This window comes from Poecilia formosa, unplaced genomic scaffold, assembly GCF_000485575.1.
Source record: "Poecilia formosa unplaced genomic scaffold, Poecilia_formosa-5.1.2 Scaffold21, whole genome shotgun sequence".
Taxonomy (NCBI): domain Eukaryota; kingdom Metazoa; phylum Chordata; class Actinopteri; order Cyprinodontiformes; family Poeciliidae; genus Poecilia; species Poecilia formosa.
In genome coordinates, this window is record NW_006799960.1 from 886,400 (window position 1) to 900,248 (window position 13,849).

The 13,849-nt window shown below is 38.3% G+C and overlaps 1 protein-coding gene across 1 annotated transcript in view; it reads right to left on the reverse strand.

The window, feature by feature from the left end:
- gabbr2 (gamma-aminobutyric acid (GABA) B receptor, 2) overlaps positions 1-13,849 on the reverse strand; it is a 186,933-nt gene that overhangs the window by 49,003 nt on the left and 124,081 nt on the right. Inside the window, exons 10-13 of the mRNA XM_007547581.2 lie at positions 12,133-12,283; positions 11,710-11,842; positions 8,748-8,855; positions 5,155-5,277 (exon numbers count right to left, since the gene is read on the reverse strand). Of these exons, the coding sequence (XP_007547643.1) occupies positions 5,155-5,277; positions 8,748-8,855; positions 11,710-11,842; positions 12,133-12,283 (515 nt within the window). The remainder of the gene's footprint in view (positions 1-5,154; positions 5,278-8,747; positions 8,856-11,709; positions 11,843-12,132; positions 12,284-13,849) is intronic.

Here is a 13,849-nt window from a genome sequence, read left to right on the forward strand (position 1 = left end):
ACCCTCTGCATGAAGTAAAGCGTAGAACAAGGGGCTGGTTTTTTTTTTTTTTTACCAAGCAGTAGGCATGCTAAATAATGCTAAATAATGTGTTTACTTTGTGACACATAAAAATCTTAAAGCTTAAATAAAATAAGAAGTAAACTTGAGTTAGGACAAAAATATAACAATTTCCATAAGTCTGTTGGCCCAGGCAGCTCAAACAGCATAGATACTCACACTACTGTGAGTAGTATAATACAATGTATTATATTGTATTGTTGGATTACTCTCTGTAACTCTTCCCTAATTTGCTGATTCTTGCATGTAAATAATGGCGTATTATTTGAGACGGATCCAAAATAAAATAAAGTGTGTTACGCTTTACCGTTAGAAGTTAGAACACCTTGAGGTCACTAAGAAACAAGTGTAGCTTAAACATCTGGCTGGCAAAATGCCTGCTTTACAAGACTGTGAAGTAGGTTTACTCATTGGTTTTGACTGTCCTTCTGCTTTGGCTCCCTTGGAAGTTGTTGTTGGTGGGGAAAATGAACCTTTTGCTCAGAAAACTGCTCTTGGTTGGAGTATTATTGGGGTCCACTAAGGGACAAGGGTGTATAGAAAATGGATGGATGGTTGCTTGGTTTGTTTGTCGTACAGCGCTTTGTAATTTTATATCTGTAAAAAACGCTTTATAAATACATTTCACTTCTTTACCTACGAAAAATTAAGCCAAGTTGAAAATAAGAGCTTGATTGTCAGTGATTGTTCTGGAACTTTTCTCTGATGTTTCAGAACAATTATTGGCGATCAAGTTGTTGTTTTTTTTCTTCAGTTTGGCTTAATTTGAGAAACAATGCTGTGAAGATTAAATTGTCTGCAGATCTATTCGAAACAATGAGAACTCCTCAAACATTCAACAAGCTCTTCAGTAAACAATGCTTGCCCTTGTTTCATCTGAGTCAGTGAGGAAATCTGTGCCTGGAATGACTCAAGCAGCACTATCCCACTGTGGCGCTTCATAAAGTGCGCATTGATATACCGGAGACCCTCGGGTGAAGCAAGTACGTGCAGCTCGGTGAACCCATGGTCAATTCCCAATTCACTACAGTGAACTCCCAATTCACTACAGTGAATTGGGAGTGAGTGGAGAGCAGGGCAGATTCTGACAAACAGAGAGAGGGAGACAATAAGAAAATAAAAAGACAAAAAAGGCTGCAGACAAGAGAAAAGTCACAGGAGGATGCTGGCCAAGTACGATATGATGGCTCAAAAAAAAAAAACAAAAAAACAAAAAACGGGAAACTACTGGTCCTTTCTTTTGCTGCAATTACTGTTAGTCAGTCAAAAAAAGTGTTTCTGGTCCCTGAGCCAGGGAATCCCCCTCCTTTCAATTTGTCAGTGGAGGAGGAAGCATATAAGTGCTTAGACAGACAACGGTGGAACAGTTTTAAAGTAATGCATACATGTTAGTGTGCCGTAATAGTGTAAAAATATACACATTTTTAAAATAAATCTGTCACGCCCAAAATGAGAAATGTTGTGTTCGTGTACAGCAAAAACATCCCAAACACAAGACATGACAGTGACACTTGCACATATAATTGAAAAAAAAAACAAAACAAAACAAAAAACTACAAACCCTCTCAGGTTTGTGGGTCAATGTCTGAGAACTGGTTTTAATCACCACTATGCATGGATTATCAGATGTCACTGATGATAATAAAATTATACTGAATGTGGTAGATCTGATTTAGGTCAGCATAGTTTTATCAAGAAACGGTGTGCTCTTGACTTTATTGTCATCCCTTTAAAATTTGACTTAATGTTTAAAAATTGTACTTCCTTCTTATTTTCCTCATCCCCTTTTTTCTCATTATCCACTCTCCAGGTGTTGCGGTTCCCATCTGCTTTGTGTTCCCCCCACCCCCCATCAACAGCCCTGAAGGCCCTTGGTGCAGAAGAGCTGCAGGCTGCTTTTCCTCCAGCTCAGCCCCAAGGGTCCTTTACTGCTGGAAGTCTGGCACACCGGGCAGGCATGTTAAGAATGTGCCTCAGCACAGGCATGCAGATCCACAACCTCAGGGGAAACGCAGATTCCTACACTCAGTGGTTTATAGATTCAAAACACTCCCTTGGCCGAGGGCTTACAGTCAGAGAATACTCCATGAGGGCCCTACTGCACACACTGACAACATTCACAAAAGAATAAGTCAAGCAAGGCTTTCTTTTCCCTCTTAGGAGGGCTCAAAAGCACAAAGGCCAATCAGCAAAATGAAATCAGGGCTTTCTCGGGGGCTAAAGAGTTGTGGTATAGACAGACGCACATTCAAATTGAACATAAGAAGCCAGAGAGTTTCAATTAGTCTGTTCTTTAAGATGCCATGAAGAAATCTTTCCCTGTCAGACTAAGAAGAAAATGTGACCTGAAACTGAATTTCGGATTTTGTACCTCCACATAATTTATTTTTAAACTGAGGATACAATTGCTGAACCTGGTGCGCAGTATGAGACACAAATTCTTCCCCCACAGGACCCTTGTGACAAGCAGAAAAAAAAAAAGAGCAAGAAAATCCATATAAAAATGATCAAAAGGAGTTTTCATTAAAATCCACAAAAGAACCTCCCTCTCTTTCTGACCTTTCGATTCCTGATGTTTGCCCCGAAGGTCAATTAGAATCAACCGATGCTATATATTCTCGAGGTCTCTGGCCTCTTGGGAGGCAGTCAGACATCTTCTGAACTACATACTAATGTCTGAAAGACTTGAGGAGTGACTCACCAAGAAAAAAAGTCCCATTTAGTAGAATTAAAGACCTTTGAAGAAAGATGATTTAATAACGTTTTTCTATTGGTCTAATGTAATATTCTAGTCTTAAATGTCATGTTTTCATCAACTGTAAGCGGAAAGTCATCAAAGTTAATAGAAATAAAGGCTTGAAAACATCAGTGTAATTAATCTACAAATGTTTTTCACCAAGTGAAATTAATTAGTGAAATAAATAAACTTTACAACAGTATTTTAATTTACTGAATCTGACTGTATAGACGTCAAGCGTGTCAACATGACTTGGCCTTTCAAACATTGCAAAAGCATAATTTATCATTTTGAACCTCTAAGGCTACAGACCCCCCTTTTTGTTTTGTTTTTTTTTTTAAACATTTTTTTTGGCTCTAGTGGCCTTTATTTGAAAGTGCTAGGGCAAAAAGGTAGGGTAATGAGAGAAAGGGAAGACATGCGGCAAAGGTCACCAGGTCGGGATTCGAACCTGTGACAGCCGCGCTGAAGACTAAGGCCTCCTTATGTGGGTGGTGGATAAATATCGGTAACCCAACTGAAAGTGAATGCAGAGCATTTTGATCTTTGAACTACGTGCTCCCCCTCCATTCGTGTGCTCGGTTGGTGGCAGGGAGCAGCGAGAGCCGATGGCATCACTGTTTAATGACATAGTGATGTGATGAAATGGTGCTCAATAACGGGAGTCCAACTAAGTTGAACGCTGCTTTTAAGTCACCTTCAAAGACCATTACAACTACAAACCCCCCAATAAATGTAAAACCAGAGAAAACCGGTGGAGACATCCTGATGAGGTAAGAGGAAGGAAAACATATGAATCTACTCCATGTCGGTGTTTTATTGACGGCATACTCTGAATCCCAAAAGTTTCTGTGTTTTTGCTTTGTTGCGTTATCAAAAATGCATTTCAAGTAGAGGATTTATAAATCGCACTTCCACCAGAATGCAGTGACTTAAAAGAGTGACACAGCTCATGGAAACTAAATGACAGAAACCCGGTTCTGTAAATTCAAAATATTGAAGATTTTCCCCAATACAACTGCAGGATTTATAGGTGTTTGATGTGTGAAGTTGTTGGTTTTCTTTTTTTTTAAACTTAACTGCTCCTTGATCTGCATGGTTAACAACGGGAATGAAAGCAAAACCACATTTTTACTAAATCGAGAAAAAAGTTGTGCATCACTGAAATACAAATTGTACATCTCTATTTATTGAGTCAGTCATTAACAAATTTTATTGGAATTAACAAACTTTGTTTAATTTGCCAAATATTGCTATTTGGTAAAAAATAATAATCACAACATTAATTTAAAAAGCCTCTAATTAACTTGTTTAATTATTTTTAATCACATCCAACCACACACAAAACATATCTGGGCTAGAGCTCTTTGGTATCCAGGGTATGTAAACTTTTAATTCCTCACCGAGGCTGAACAGAAACATTTCTAACCCCAAAACGTAATCAACACGATCCACTTTTAAAATGGGTCATGGTCCATCTCTTTTAAAACCTTCAGAGCAATCCACAGGATTTCATGTAAACGTCAAAGTAAAACCTAGAGGTTGTAATGTTCTGAAGCAATGTTTTATCTCTCTGACATAAGCAGTGTTGAATTACACCAAAGTACATATAGCTAAAGTTTTCAATGTGAGTTTGAATTCATTTACTGCCTGTGTGACTCTCTCTTAGATTAAGGCATTTCTTTTCCAGTAGTAACTAAGAAACTGATGGGTACAGCAATATATATAGATTGTGCCCTTTTGCCTCTAGCAGTAAAATTCCATTAAAAAAACAAAAAACAAAAACAAAACACTCCACTCAATGTTTCTTAAGCACAATTCGGCTGAACATATTCAGATTTATCCAGTGTTAAAAAAGCACCCTTCTGTCTAATCCTCATAAAGATAACTGATCACACAGTCGTTTGTTAATATTTCAATAGAGATCACACGGCATCAGTTTCCAAAAATCAATACTGCTGCGTTTTTCCAATGGAAGATCTCCGACTTCTCAGAGTAAAGCGGCGTTAAAATCTCTTTAACACCCAACAACCTCTCCGGCAGAATGAATGTGATGCTAAGTGCCTGTTTTCCGCTGGCCCTTGCCAATGTCTCCCATTGAAACTGGCAACCGGGAAGAGAATGAGCACAGAAGGCAGCGATGGCTCACATCCTGACCCAAAAATAACAACAACCACAAGGAAAGAATATGCTCGCTCTGCAGTATAATGAAGACATTTCCCTTGCTCGATATAACTCGGCGTTATTCAATCGGACCCTCCTTGCTGACAAAAGCCCCGTCGGATTGACACAAAAATATTGGAACAGAGCACATATTTGACCAGAAAGAAAAAAAAAAAAAAAAAGGCTTTCCTGACCTCCAAGCTGTATTCCTCCACGGTTCTCCTGAGAGGGTCCACGATCTGCCAGCAAATTAGAATGCATAAGTCGATAAGCAGCATCCCACCGACGATAATCAACAGTTTCTGATCCTTTATGATCTGTGGAGGAAGAAGAAGATGACATGCTTATATTTTTGTGAAACATTTCAACGTGCGGGCCTTTAATGGACTAGCATCTATCTCATAAAGGTATGTTAAGCAGGACTTTTTACATGCCTTATTTAATGAGTTAACCAACTTTAATCTCAACTTATCCATGACTTTCTTTTAAAAATTTTAAGGACTAATATTCCATTTTTACTATTGTGACACAATAAAATCTGACACTTCCAGAAGACCTATTGGTCAATAATCCGTGAGAAGCTCTGCCAGCGAGCCAAATCCTGTTGCCTGAAAAGGAACCAATGCTGAGCCAGCGCTGCTCGCAGCTAAAAACTCGTCTTTTGTACTCTGAACTTTGGAAGGATGAAAGCCACGACCTGTTTGTGATCTTCATTTATAACAGCGTTTGACTGACTGAAACCATGAATCAAAAGAAAGGTCAGGGGAAGACAGGGTCACGTTCTGTTTGGAAAGTATCACATAGTCTGGATGCAGCTCGCACAGGTGTCCATTTCCCCCGGAGGGCTCAGAACGAAGGGACATGAGGGGATTGTCTTTTGATCTGCTCAGTCTTTTGATGATGCAAAGACCGAGCAAATGTGGCCACGGCAAGACAAAGAATATTGATGGGTGGGATCCACAGCCCCTCCGTTAGGCATGTCCGATTTATTGCAGATAGACATACACTAACCAGCCCCTGGCAACGTGGAAGTGCATGAAACAAAGAAGAAAATAGATGTGTATGCAGTAAAGCGCTGAGAGCAGAAAACGTTTATATTTATTCATGTTTCATTGCCCCAGCGTAATCTCAGATTGAAACCATAAAAAAAGGAACACTCAATCAGATTACAAGTAAAAAAAACAAACAAAACCAAAACGGTTTTTTTTTGTTTTGTTTTTTACGTGGGTGCCTGTAAATATGTAAAGATTTTAGAGAAAAGGTTTAAAATTCTCATTTGACACCAAGATATCTAAACACCTTTAAATGTCAAATTAACTGTTCCAAAATACTCTAATGAGGAAATACCTGGGAAGGGTATTTTTTCAAAACTATTGAAAAAAAAAAAAGAGCTTTACACTTCCATCTGCTAAACCATGATGTGTTATATTGTCAAGTGACTCCTTCAGACAAATTGTACATGTAATTGCTGTAAATTAACTGAAGTGTTACCTGTTTTCTTTCCACCAGTAATATTGGCATTCAGACATACCATTGGTGTTGCACAGATTGTTGTCTCAAGTATCCAACTTGATTTTAGAAAAACTCAAAGAAATAAAAAAGGAATATGTGTAAAGCCTTAATGAGACTGTATAAAGAGAGTGCAATAACATTTTTTTTTCCTTTTTCCTTTCAAAAGAGAGGAATTATTATCTACTGACCCTGTGGTTTGAGCTTTGAATAAACTAATTAGTAGTAACAGTGTTTTTTTTTTCTTTTTGATAGGTGCTTTCAGGTGCAAGATTAAATATCTTGACTATATAGGCTATCAGAACTATGCAGGCTAATTCTAGTAAAGAAATAAGAGGAAGGAAATGTAATTACTTTCCAGGAAAAGTTAAAGATATCTTTATCCCAGATCCCTTAGCTTGGGAACCATTCAAATATGCTAGACGTTTTAACAATACTTTATAAGCTCAATCGTTTTGAAAGGAGCGAGAAAAGATTATTTGAAATAGAAGACGGCAATTATGTGAATTGTCTCAATTTTAATGTGCAATTTCAAGAGTTTTAAGGTGAAACAATGCATATGTTTTCAGAACGGAAGACCAATTGTACCAGTCTTGTCCAGAGATGGTGAGCATTTAGATGTCCAGCAATGAAAAATGTTATTTGTTTTGTTTTTTTTTGTGCTTACGGCTTGTATCAAATTCTAATATATTTAAGCAGTAGCAGTAATGACAGTTGTGTTTCTGTTTCAACAAAACATATTTTTAATGTGTGTGTTAATACCTGAAAAGCGGTGGGATTTTTACTTCAGGCTGTCACACCCTCATGGCAGTCCATGACAGAGGGATTCTGGGAGCCTTCTTATCTCTGTCTGTACAGATTTCATTTTTTTTTTCTTTTACAGAAAAACAATTCATTGGAGTCCACCTAGCAGAAACTTTATCGAACTCACTCTTGAATTACATACTCTTCCATTTTATGGAGCAAAAAAAAAATGATGAAGGAAAACTAGCAAGAAAGGGGTGAATAGTGTTGCTGCTTCGGATCTGCAGTTTGAAGAAAAGATGGCTAACACTTGTGTCTGTCCCTCCCCTGACAGCAGTTGGCAGACGTTTCAGGGCACCAACAGCAACTATCAGTCTGCTGAAGCCAAAGCACCTGCACTCAATCAATGTGGATGAAGTGGAATGTGTGTGTGTGCACGCGTCCTGCACACAAACCCAGGGCCTGAGCCAATAGAGCATACATCTTGAGTGTTAAGAGCTAAACTATGCAGCAGGGGTGAATACTGCCTCAAAGGAAACATTTGTTTTGTCTTTGTTAGCAAGGGAGAGAAGGTGAGAGGAGGGGAAGTGAGTTGAAATAATTGGCTATGAAATGTCAAAGCAATACCAAGTTCAAAGAGGCAAAACAGCTGTTTCCTGAAATGATTTAAAAAAAAAAACAACAACAAAAAACCAACTCATAAAATAAATATAAAAGGGTCAAGTTCAGCGTTATAAAATATCTTTGAATAGCTATCTTTAATAAAATGTTAGAGGTTCATGTCTTTTAACCTCTTTTGATTCATCATCTGTCCCCGGTCTCCAGATCTTTGTTTCCTCCTCAGCCTACTTTCTTTGCCATTGAGGCCAGATTGTTTGTCTTGTTCCTTACTCTGTCCTGCTTTGCTTTCCTCCTTCTGTCACGCCGCCATCCCTTCTGCCGCTATTTTTCTACACCCTCCTTACTTCTTCTGCCAGTTCAGTTATCCACCCCTTTCTTTCTTTCCTTCCTTCTTTCTCTGTCTTTTCATGTTCACTGCAAGGCCACCCACCCTTCCAATAATATGGAAAATTTTGAGAAGAGAAATAGAGTGGGAGAGGGGAACAGCTATTAATACAAAAGGCCATGAAGACTTGCAGCACAGAAAGAGCAGCACTTTATATAACTGGGCCAGTGAAACAGATCGGGTCAGTTGTTTAAAAAGATGTCTATATTTCTATTTTTTTTTTTTCTTTCTTCAAAGAGACATTGTTCAAAGAAGGTGCTGCAGCCAGCGGTATTCACACACATTTCTATCCGATTCAAGTCCGGGCACCATCAGCTAAATATCAGTGCTCACACGTATGTAACCTAGAAATGACATGCGCCGAATGAAGATGCTTATCGCTAAACAAAGTTGAACGGATCCTGTTTGGATAGATCTATTCCCAACTTTGCCTCAAAAGCATGTCAAAATTCACTCTGTCTTTTAATAAATTGTGTGTAACGATCTGGAAGCATGCGTGTTTTACTGAATAACTACAGTTTTTCTTACCTTTTTCTTCATCTTCACATTTTTGAAGATGGCATGTACCCTCCACGTCTTGGCAAACATGGCACCAAAAGCAGTTGTGTATCCAACAATGAGGATCCATGTCCGGACCTGTCGGTACGTTAGCACACAGTCGTGACGTGTCATGTCGGGGTAATCAAAGCTCAAAACCAGCATCTGATCTGACAAGCATCTAAAGATAAATTTGTTCAAAATAGTGTTGCGAGGCATCCTAAAAATAAAATGCTGTCAGATTTATTTTTTACTTCCAAGAGCTCTGGTAGATCATCCTTAGCAATGGGGGCTGTCAGACTTCTGAGAGCATTTTATTTTAGTAAAAGCAAAAACAAAATGTGGACCCGTTTCGTTTTAGCACAAAACACAAAGCCGATGAGTTAAAGAAGCTTGAGAATTCAATATAATCTAAAACCTTATAATAAATGAGTAGACAGTTGTGTACTTCAGGATGACCAGGTGCCAACACACCGTAGTGAGGTTAAAAATAAAAAAATGTGCCTGTGTTTGTGGTTAAAAAAAAAAAAAAGACAAAAAACTGAGGTCAGTTCTTTCAAAATGTTTTAGACGTGTTCCCACCTAGTGACACACAGCTTGTGCAATATTGAGGTGGAAACCTGACGAGGAAGAGGCAAAACTATTTAAAACAAATGGCAAAACAGTCTGGTTCCATATGCACGCCTGTAAACTAATACCTGGTTAAAATCACTTTTGATTTGTTTTGACCATTCTTTGTTTTCGCGTTCATATTTGGCTTCATTTACAGTGAACCCGCTGGAGTTCTCCTTTTTTTATTTATTTTATTTTTTTACTTTTCCACATTTGTATGCTCGACACCACGTTATATTTTGCAGAAAGATTACAAATGATCAAAATTATCTCAATGCACAAAGGTATCAGAAAGGAGAATGGTAATTAAAAAAAAGACTTGCAAAATTACACATGCACAAGGCCATCATAAATAACTGGAGAACAAATGGAACAACAGGATTTTACAAAAACTGGGTTCAATCTGGATGAAAACAGACTGAAACCAGTCAGGGAGGCTAATAAGAAGCTAGCGGCATTCCTGAAGAGTTATTTTTCCTCCAACAAGTCCTGGTTGTTTTAATTCAAGCCCAGAAAGTTGACATAGAAAGAAATTTTAATTTTTAACCATAAATGCAAGTACACAACCAAATCAACAACTACAAAAAATACTTTGCAAGAGGAAAATGAATATTTTGGAATGTCCAGAACTAAGTCTGACAGAAAATCTGTACAGTCACCTGACAAAAAAAAAAAAAAAAGCCTTCTAAACTAACATTCTTTTACTTTTATTTTTTACCATCTACCAGTTATACACCATAAAGGTCATACTACATTTGGAAAAAGTGATCATGGTATAATCATGGTTTAATTTCTTAATTTTTTTTTTTTTACATCACAAAAACCTAGCATCTTAACTGGAACGTGCGCTCTTTTGAGTGACGCTCTGGCAGAGCTGTGGCTACAAATGACAAGAAAAATTAGACCGTCTATTCACTGTGAGACCAGCTCATTAATCAGCAGTACATCTATCAACCTCTGCGCTCCTCTGCTGTAGAACTTCATCGGAAGTGACAGGCTCTGTTTTGGCTCCGCAGCGCCGCTTCATCCAGGTGACGGCGGCTCGAGACGTGCCCCGCCTGTCATTACTTGTGTCTGTGATGTGTGTGTGTGTGTGTGTGTGTGTGTCGGCTGTGGCGTTATTGCGGTGGAAACTAGTCATCACTGTAATCAAAACTCCTTAATTAATCCAGTATCTACATAGTCACACGGTACAGCTACCTGAGGGGAGACGCTTAATGTGCTCTGTGCTAGCTGCAGAACCTGCAGTGAGATTCAATCAGTTTTCCCTTGATCACATGGTGCATGTGAGAGGCTTGTTAGCTACTTTTGCTTTGGCATATCTTAAATATATAAAGCAAAAATAAATAAATTTAAAAAAAAATTGGGAAAATAGCATGGACATTTTAAAATAGGCAATATACTGAGACAGCATTAATACCCCTTAAAATTTATTTCATTTTTTTTAGGCCTTCATACGATAGACCAAACCAAAGTATTCCATAAGTAGAAAGAAAATACTGCATGTCCCCCCGCGCCCCCTGCATGTCAATCTTTGACCTGCAGTTACAGCTGCCATCTGCTTTGCACATCTTTTCACCACATGACATTTTCCACAAAGATGAAAAAGTTCTTTGCTTTGGTCTCATTTGACCACAGAACTTTCCTTCACATGTTTTCTGCGCTTGTGGCAAATTGAATATTACTTCTTATGGTTTTATCTTTTTCAAAAATGACTTTCTCGTAGCTCTTCCAGAAAAGCTGGATTTTCTTATTGTGTGACCAACAGTTGGCCGGTTGACACGGTGATCCACCCGAGCTGTTCAATCAATCAATCAATCAAATTTTATTTGTGTAGCACATTTCAGCACCAAGGCATTTCAACGTGCTGATGACTTCTGCAGCTCCTCCATTATGAGGGGGCTCATGCTCAGGGCAGTCTGTGTGATTAATGCTTTTCAGTCCGTTTACATGGACGGCCATGTTTCAGTAGGTTTGCAGGCTCACATTTTTTTATGAATTTTCTCTCTACCAAACTTCTGAAGCCTTCACAGAGCAGCTGCACACCGAGAATGGGTACTAATAAGGTGACTTCTCAAGGCAATCGGTTGCACTTTTAGCACAGGCTGTCAGAGTAAAGCAAGCCAAATAGAAATCTATGCAACATCCTTCAGATATTTATTTCCATAAATGTTTGAAAACCACACTATTTTTCATCCACTTATAAATTGTGCAGTACTTTTTGGGCTATCCGCTCAAATCTTCCAAACTCAAATTGGAATGTGCGGTTGTAGGACGTCGAATCAAACTCAAGCCTGCGTTTAATATTTAATAGGTTAATAAAAGTTTGAAGGAGACTCACAGTGCAGAGCGTCTCAAACTCTTTGTCCGAAACAAAACCTCCGTCAAGACCGAAGAGGAAAATCGAAGCGTAGGACAGCATGCCTCCTAGGATGATCAGGTTGTTCATGTATGGACTGGACATCTTGATTAGTCTGAAGGAGAACAAAACATTAAACAAAAATGGTAAAACTGATCAGCTTTAATACTGACAATACACTTGTGCAAAAAAAAAAGTCTAAAAAAACACAAGTATATTAAACAATGGCATTATCTGACTAGATTCATTTTTATTTCTATTACTATTCACCCCACATAAACTTGTCCGGCCTTCATTCATCTCTCTCCCTTTACAAGATCTGCTAATTTATTTTTTTTTCTCCCACAGTACACTGGCTAGCATGTATTTTGCCAAGGTTGCACTGGTCTGTTTCCAGATGCTGACCTGTGATTTCGGTTCTTGATGTTAAAGAACAGGAAAGCCCCGGCCATTAGCATCCCCAGGATGGTTATAGTAGACAAGATGCTGTACAGTGGCACATTGATGTGGCGCCGTTGTAGACGGACAAACGTGCGATCTTTGGGAGGCTCCACACCTACGACACAAAGGAGGAGAGGAGGTTATTTCCATACTTCTTAAAGTTTCAACCATTTTCTCTGCTAAACTTTTTCCAAAAAAAAAAAAGAAAAGAAAAAAAAGAAATCTATTTATTTGAACTTTCCTCCTTTCGATTCATTCGTCGTCTTCTAAAAGAAATATGCTACTGCAGAAAATATTAACTTATTCAAGCTCAGCTTCCAAATGTTCATGTAAATCTTTCTACCGGCGCCACATTCGGGTTATTGTGGGCAAACGTTGCATTTTCTGGTATTTAGAATTAATCGCATGGGCTTCCTCTGTGCGTTTAACTGTGGTGCGGGTCGTAGCAGGAAGCTTTCATTGCAGGAGCTTCTTTATGTGGGGCAGAGAAGGGAAGATGGAGCGAAAGAGCGCCGTGGGGGGAGAATAGCCAGAAGGATCAAACAAATTCCAAAGTGTGTCAACACTTGCAAAACCCGAAAGAGAGGAAAAATGGACCGTTAAATAATTTAGAGGCGAGAGGCCAGCTTAGGGTGGTGAATTGTGATCCTGGTTCAGGCTCAAAAATATTCAGATGCTGACACAAAAGAATATATATGTATTTTGCTCTATATGAGTTACATTACATACATATTGTCAAAATGTATAATGTATCTAATTCCTTTGTTTTAGTTTTACAGACATTAGAGACACAAAATACAAAATACAGTTAATATGAGAAAAGAGAACATTAATAATTGTTGAAACAGGCAGACACAGGCCAAGTTTAAAACAGAGATGTTCTCAAGTTAATTTTTTTTTTTTTCTCGCCCCAATTCAGAGTCGGCTACTCAAATCAACATTTCTTCAATCAAACTCATGACATCTAGGTCACCTTTAACCCTGCATTGCTGCAGAGCTTCAAAACTGCACTGCTTGTGTCTAGGCCTAAATTATTACATTAAAATGTAACAATTTCATTTATTTATTTTTGCTGACAAATTATGTTTAAATGTAATATGCAGACTTTATTTCTGAATAACTACATCATAAATTATAAGCAATTTTAACCAGTTTGGACTGAGTGTAGATGTGCAGCACCTGAGTCACTGCCCGTGAGTTGGGTTCTGAATACTAAGCACTCAAATACATATTTATATACAGGCTACAGATGTTGAAGAATAAAATGGACAATCAATAACAGCTGGTCATGTTTGTGACCACTGATTCTTAATATTGTGGGGCAATAAATTGGTGCTTTTCCTGACGTACTCCGGCATCACACTCAGCATGATTATCATATAGAATGCTTAAGTTATTTAAATCTAAATTCAATTCAAATGTCATCTAAATATGGCTTCTGAAAGTCCCGCTTTATAATTATCACCAGCACCCAAAACAAATGGCGTTTCAAACAAACACAAGAGATCTTGAAATCAAATGGCAACAGCCTGTTCATTTGCTCGCATCATACTTGTGGATGACCAAAAAGGCAGCCCTTGAATGTGAATGAATGCTAGAAGCTGCAACTCTAACAATCAAAAAAGCATATTAGGACAATTATTTAACTGGTTTCATTGTCTTCCTGCATTTCAGTTAGCTT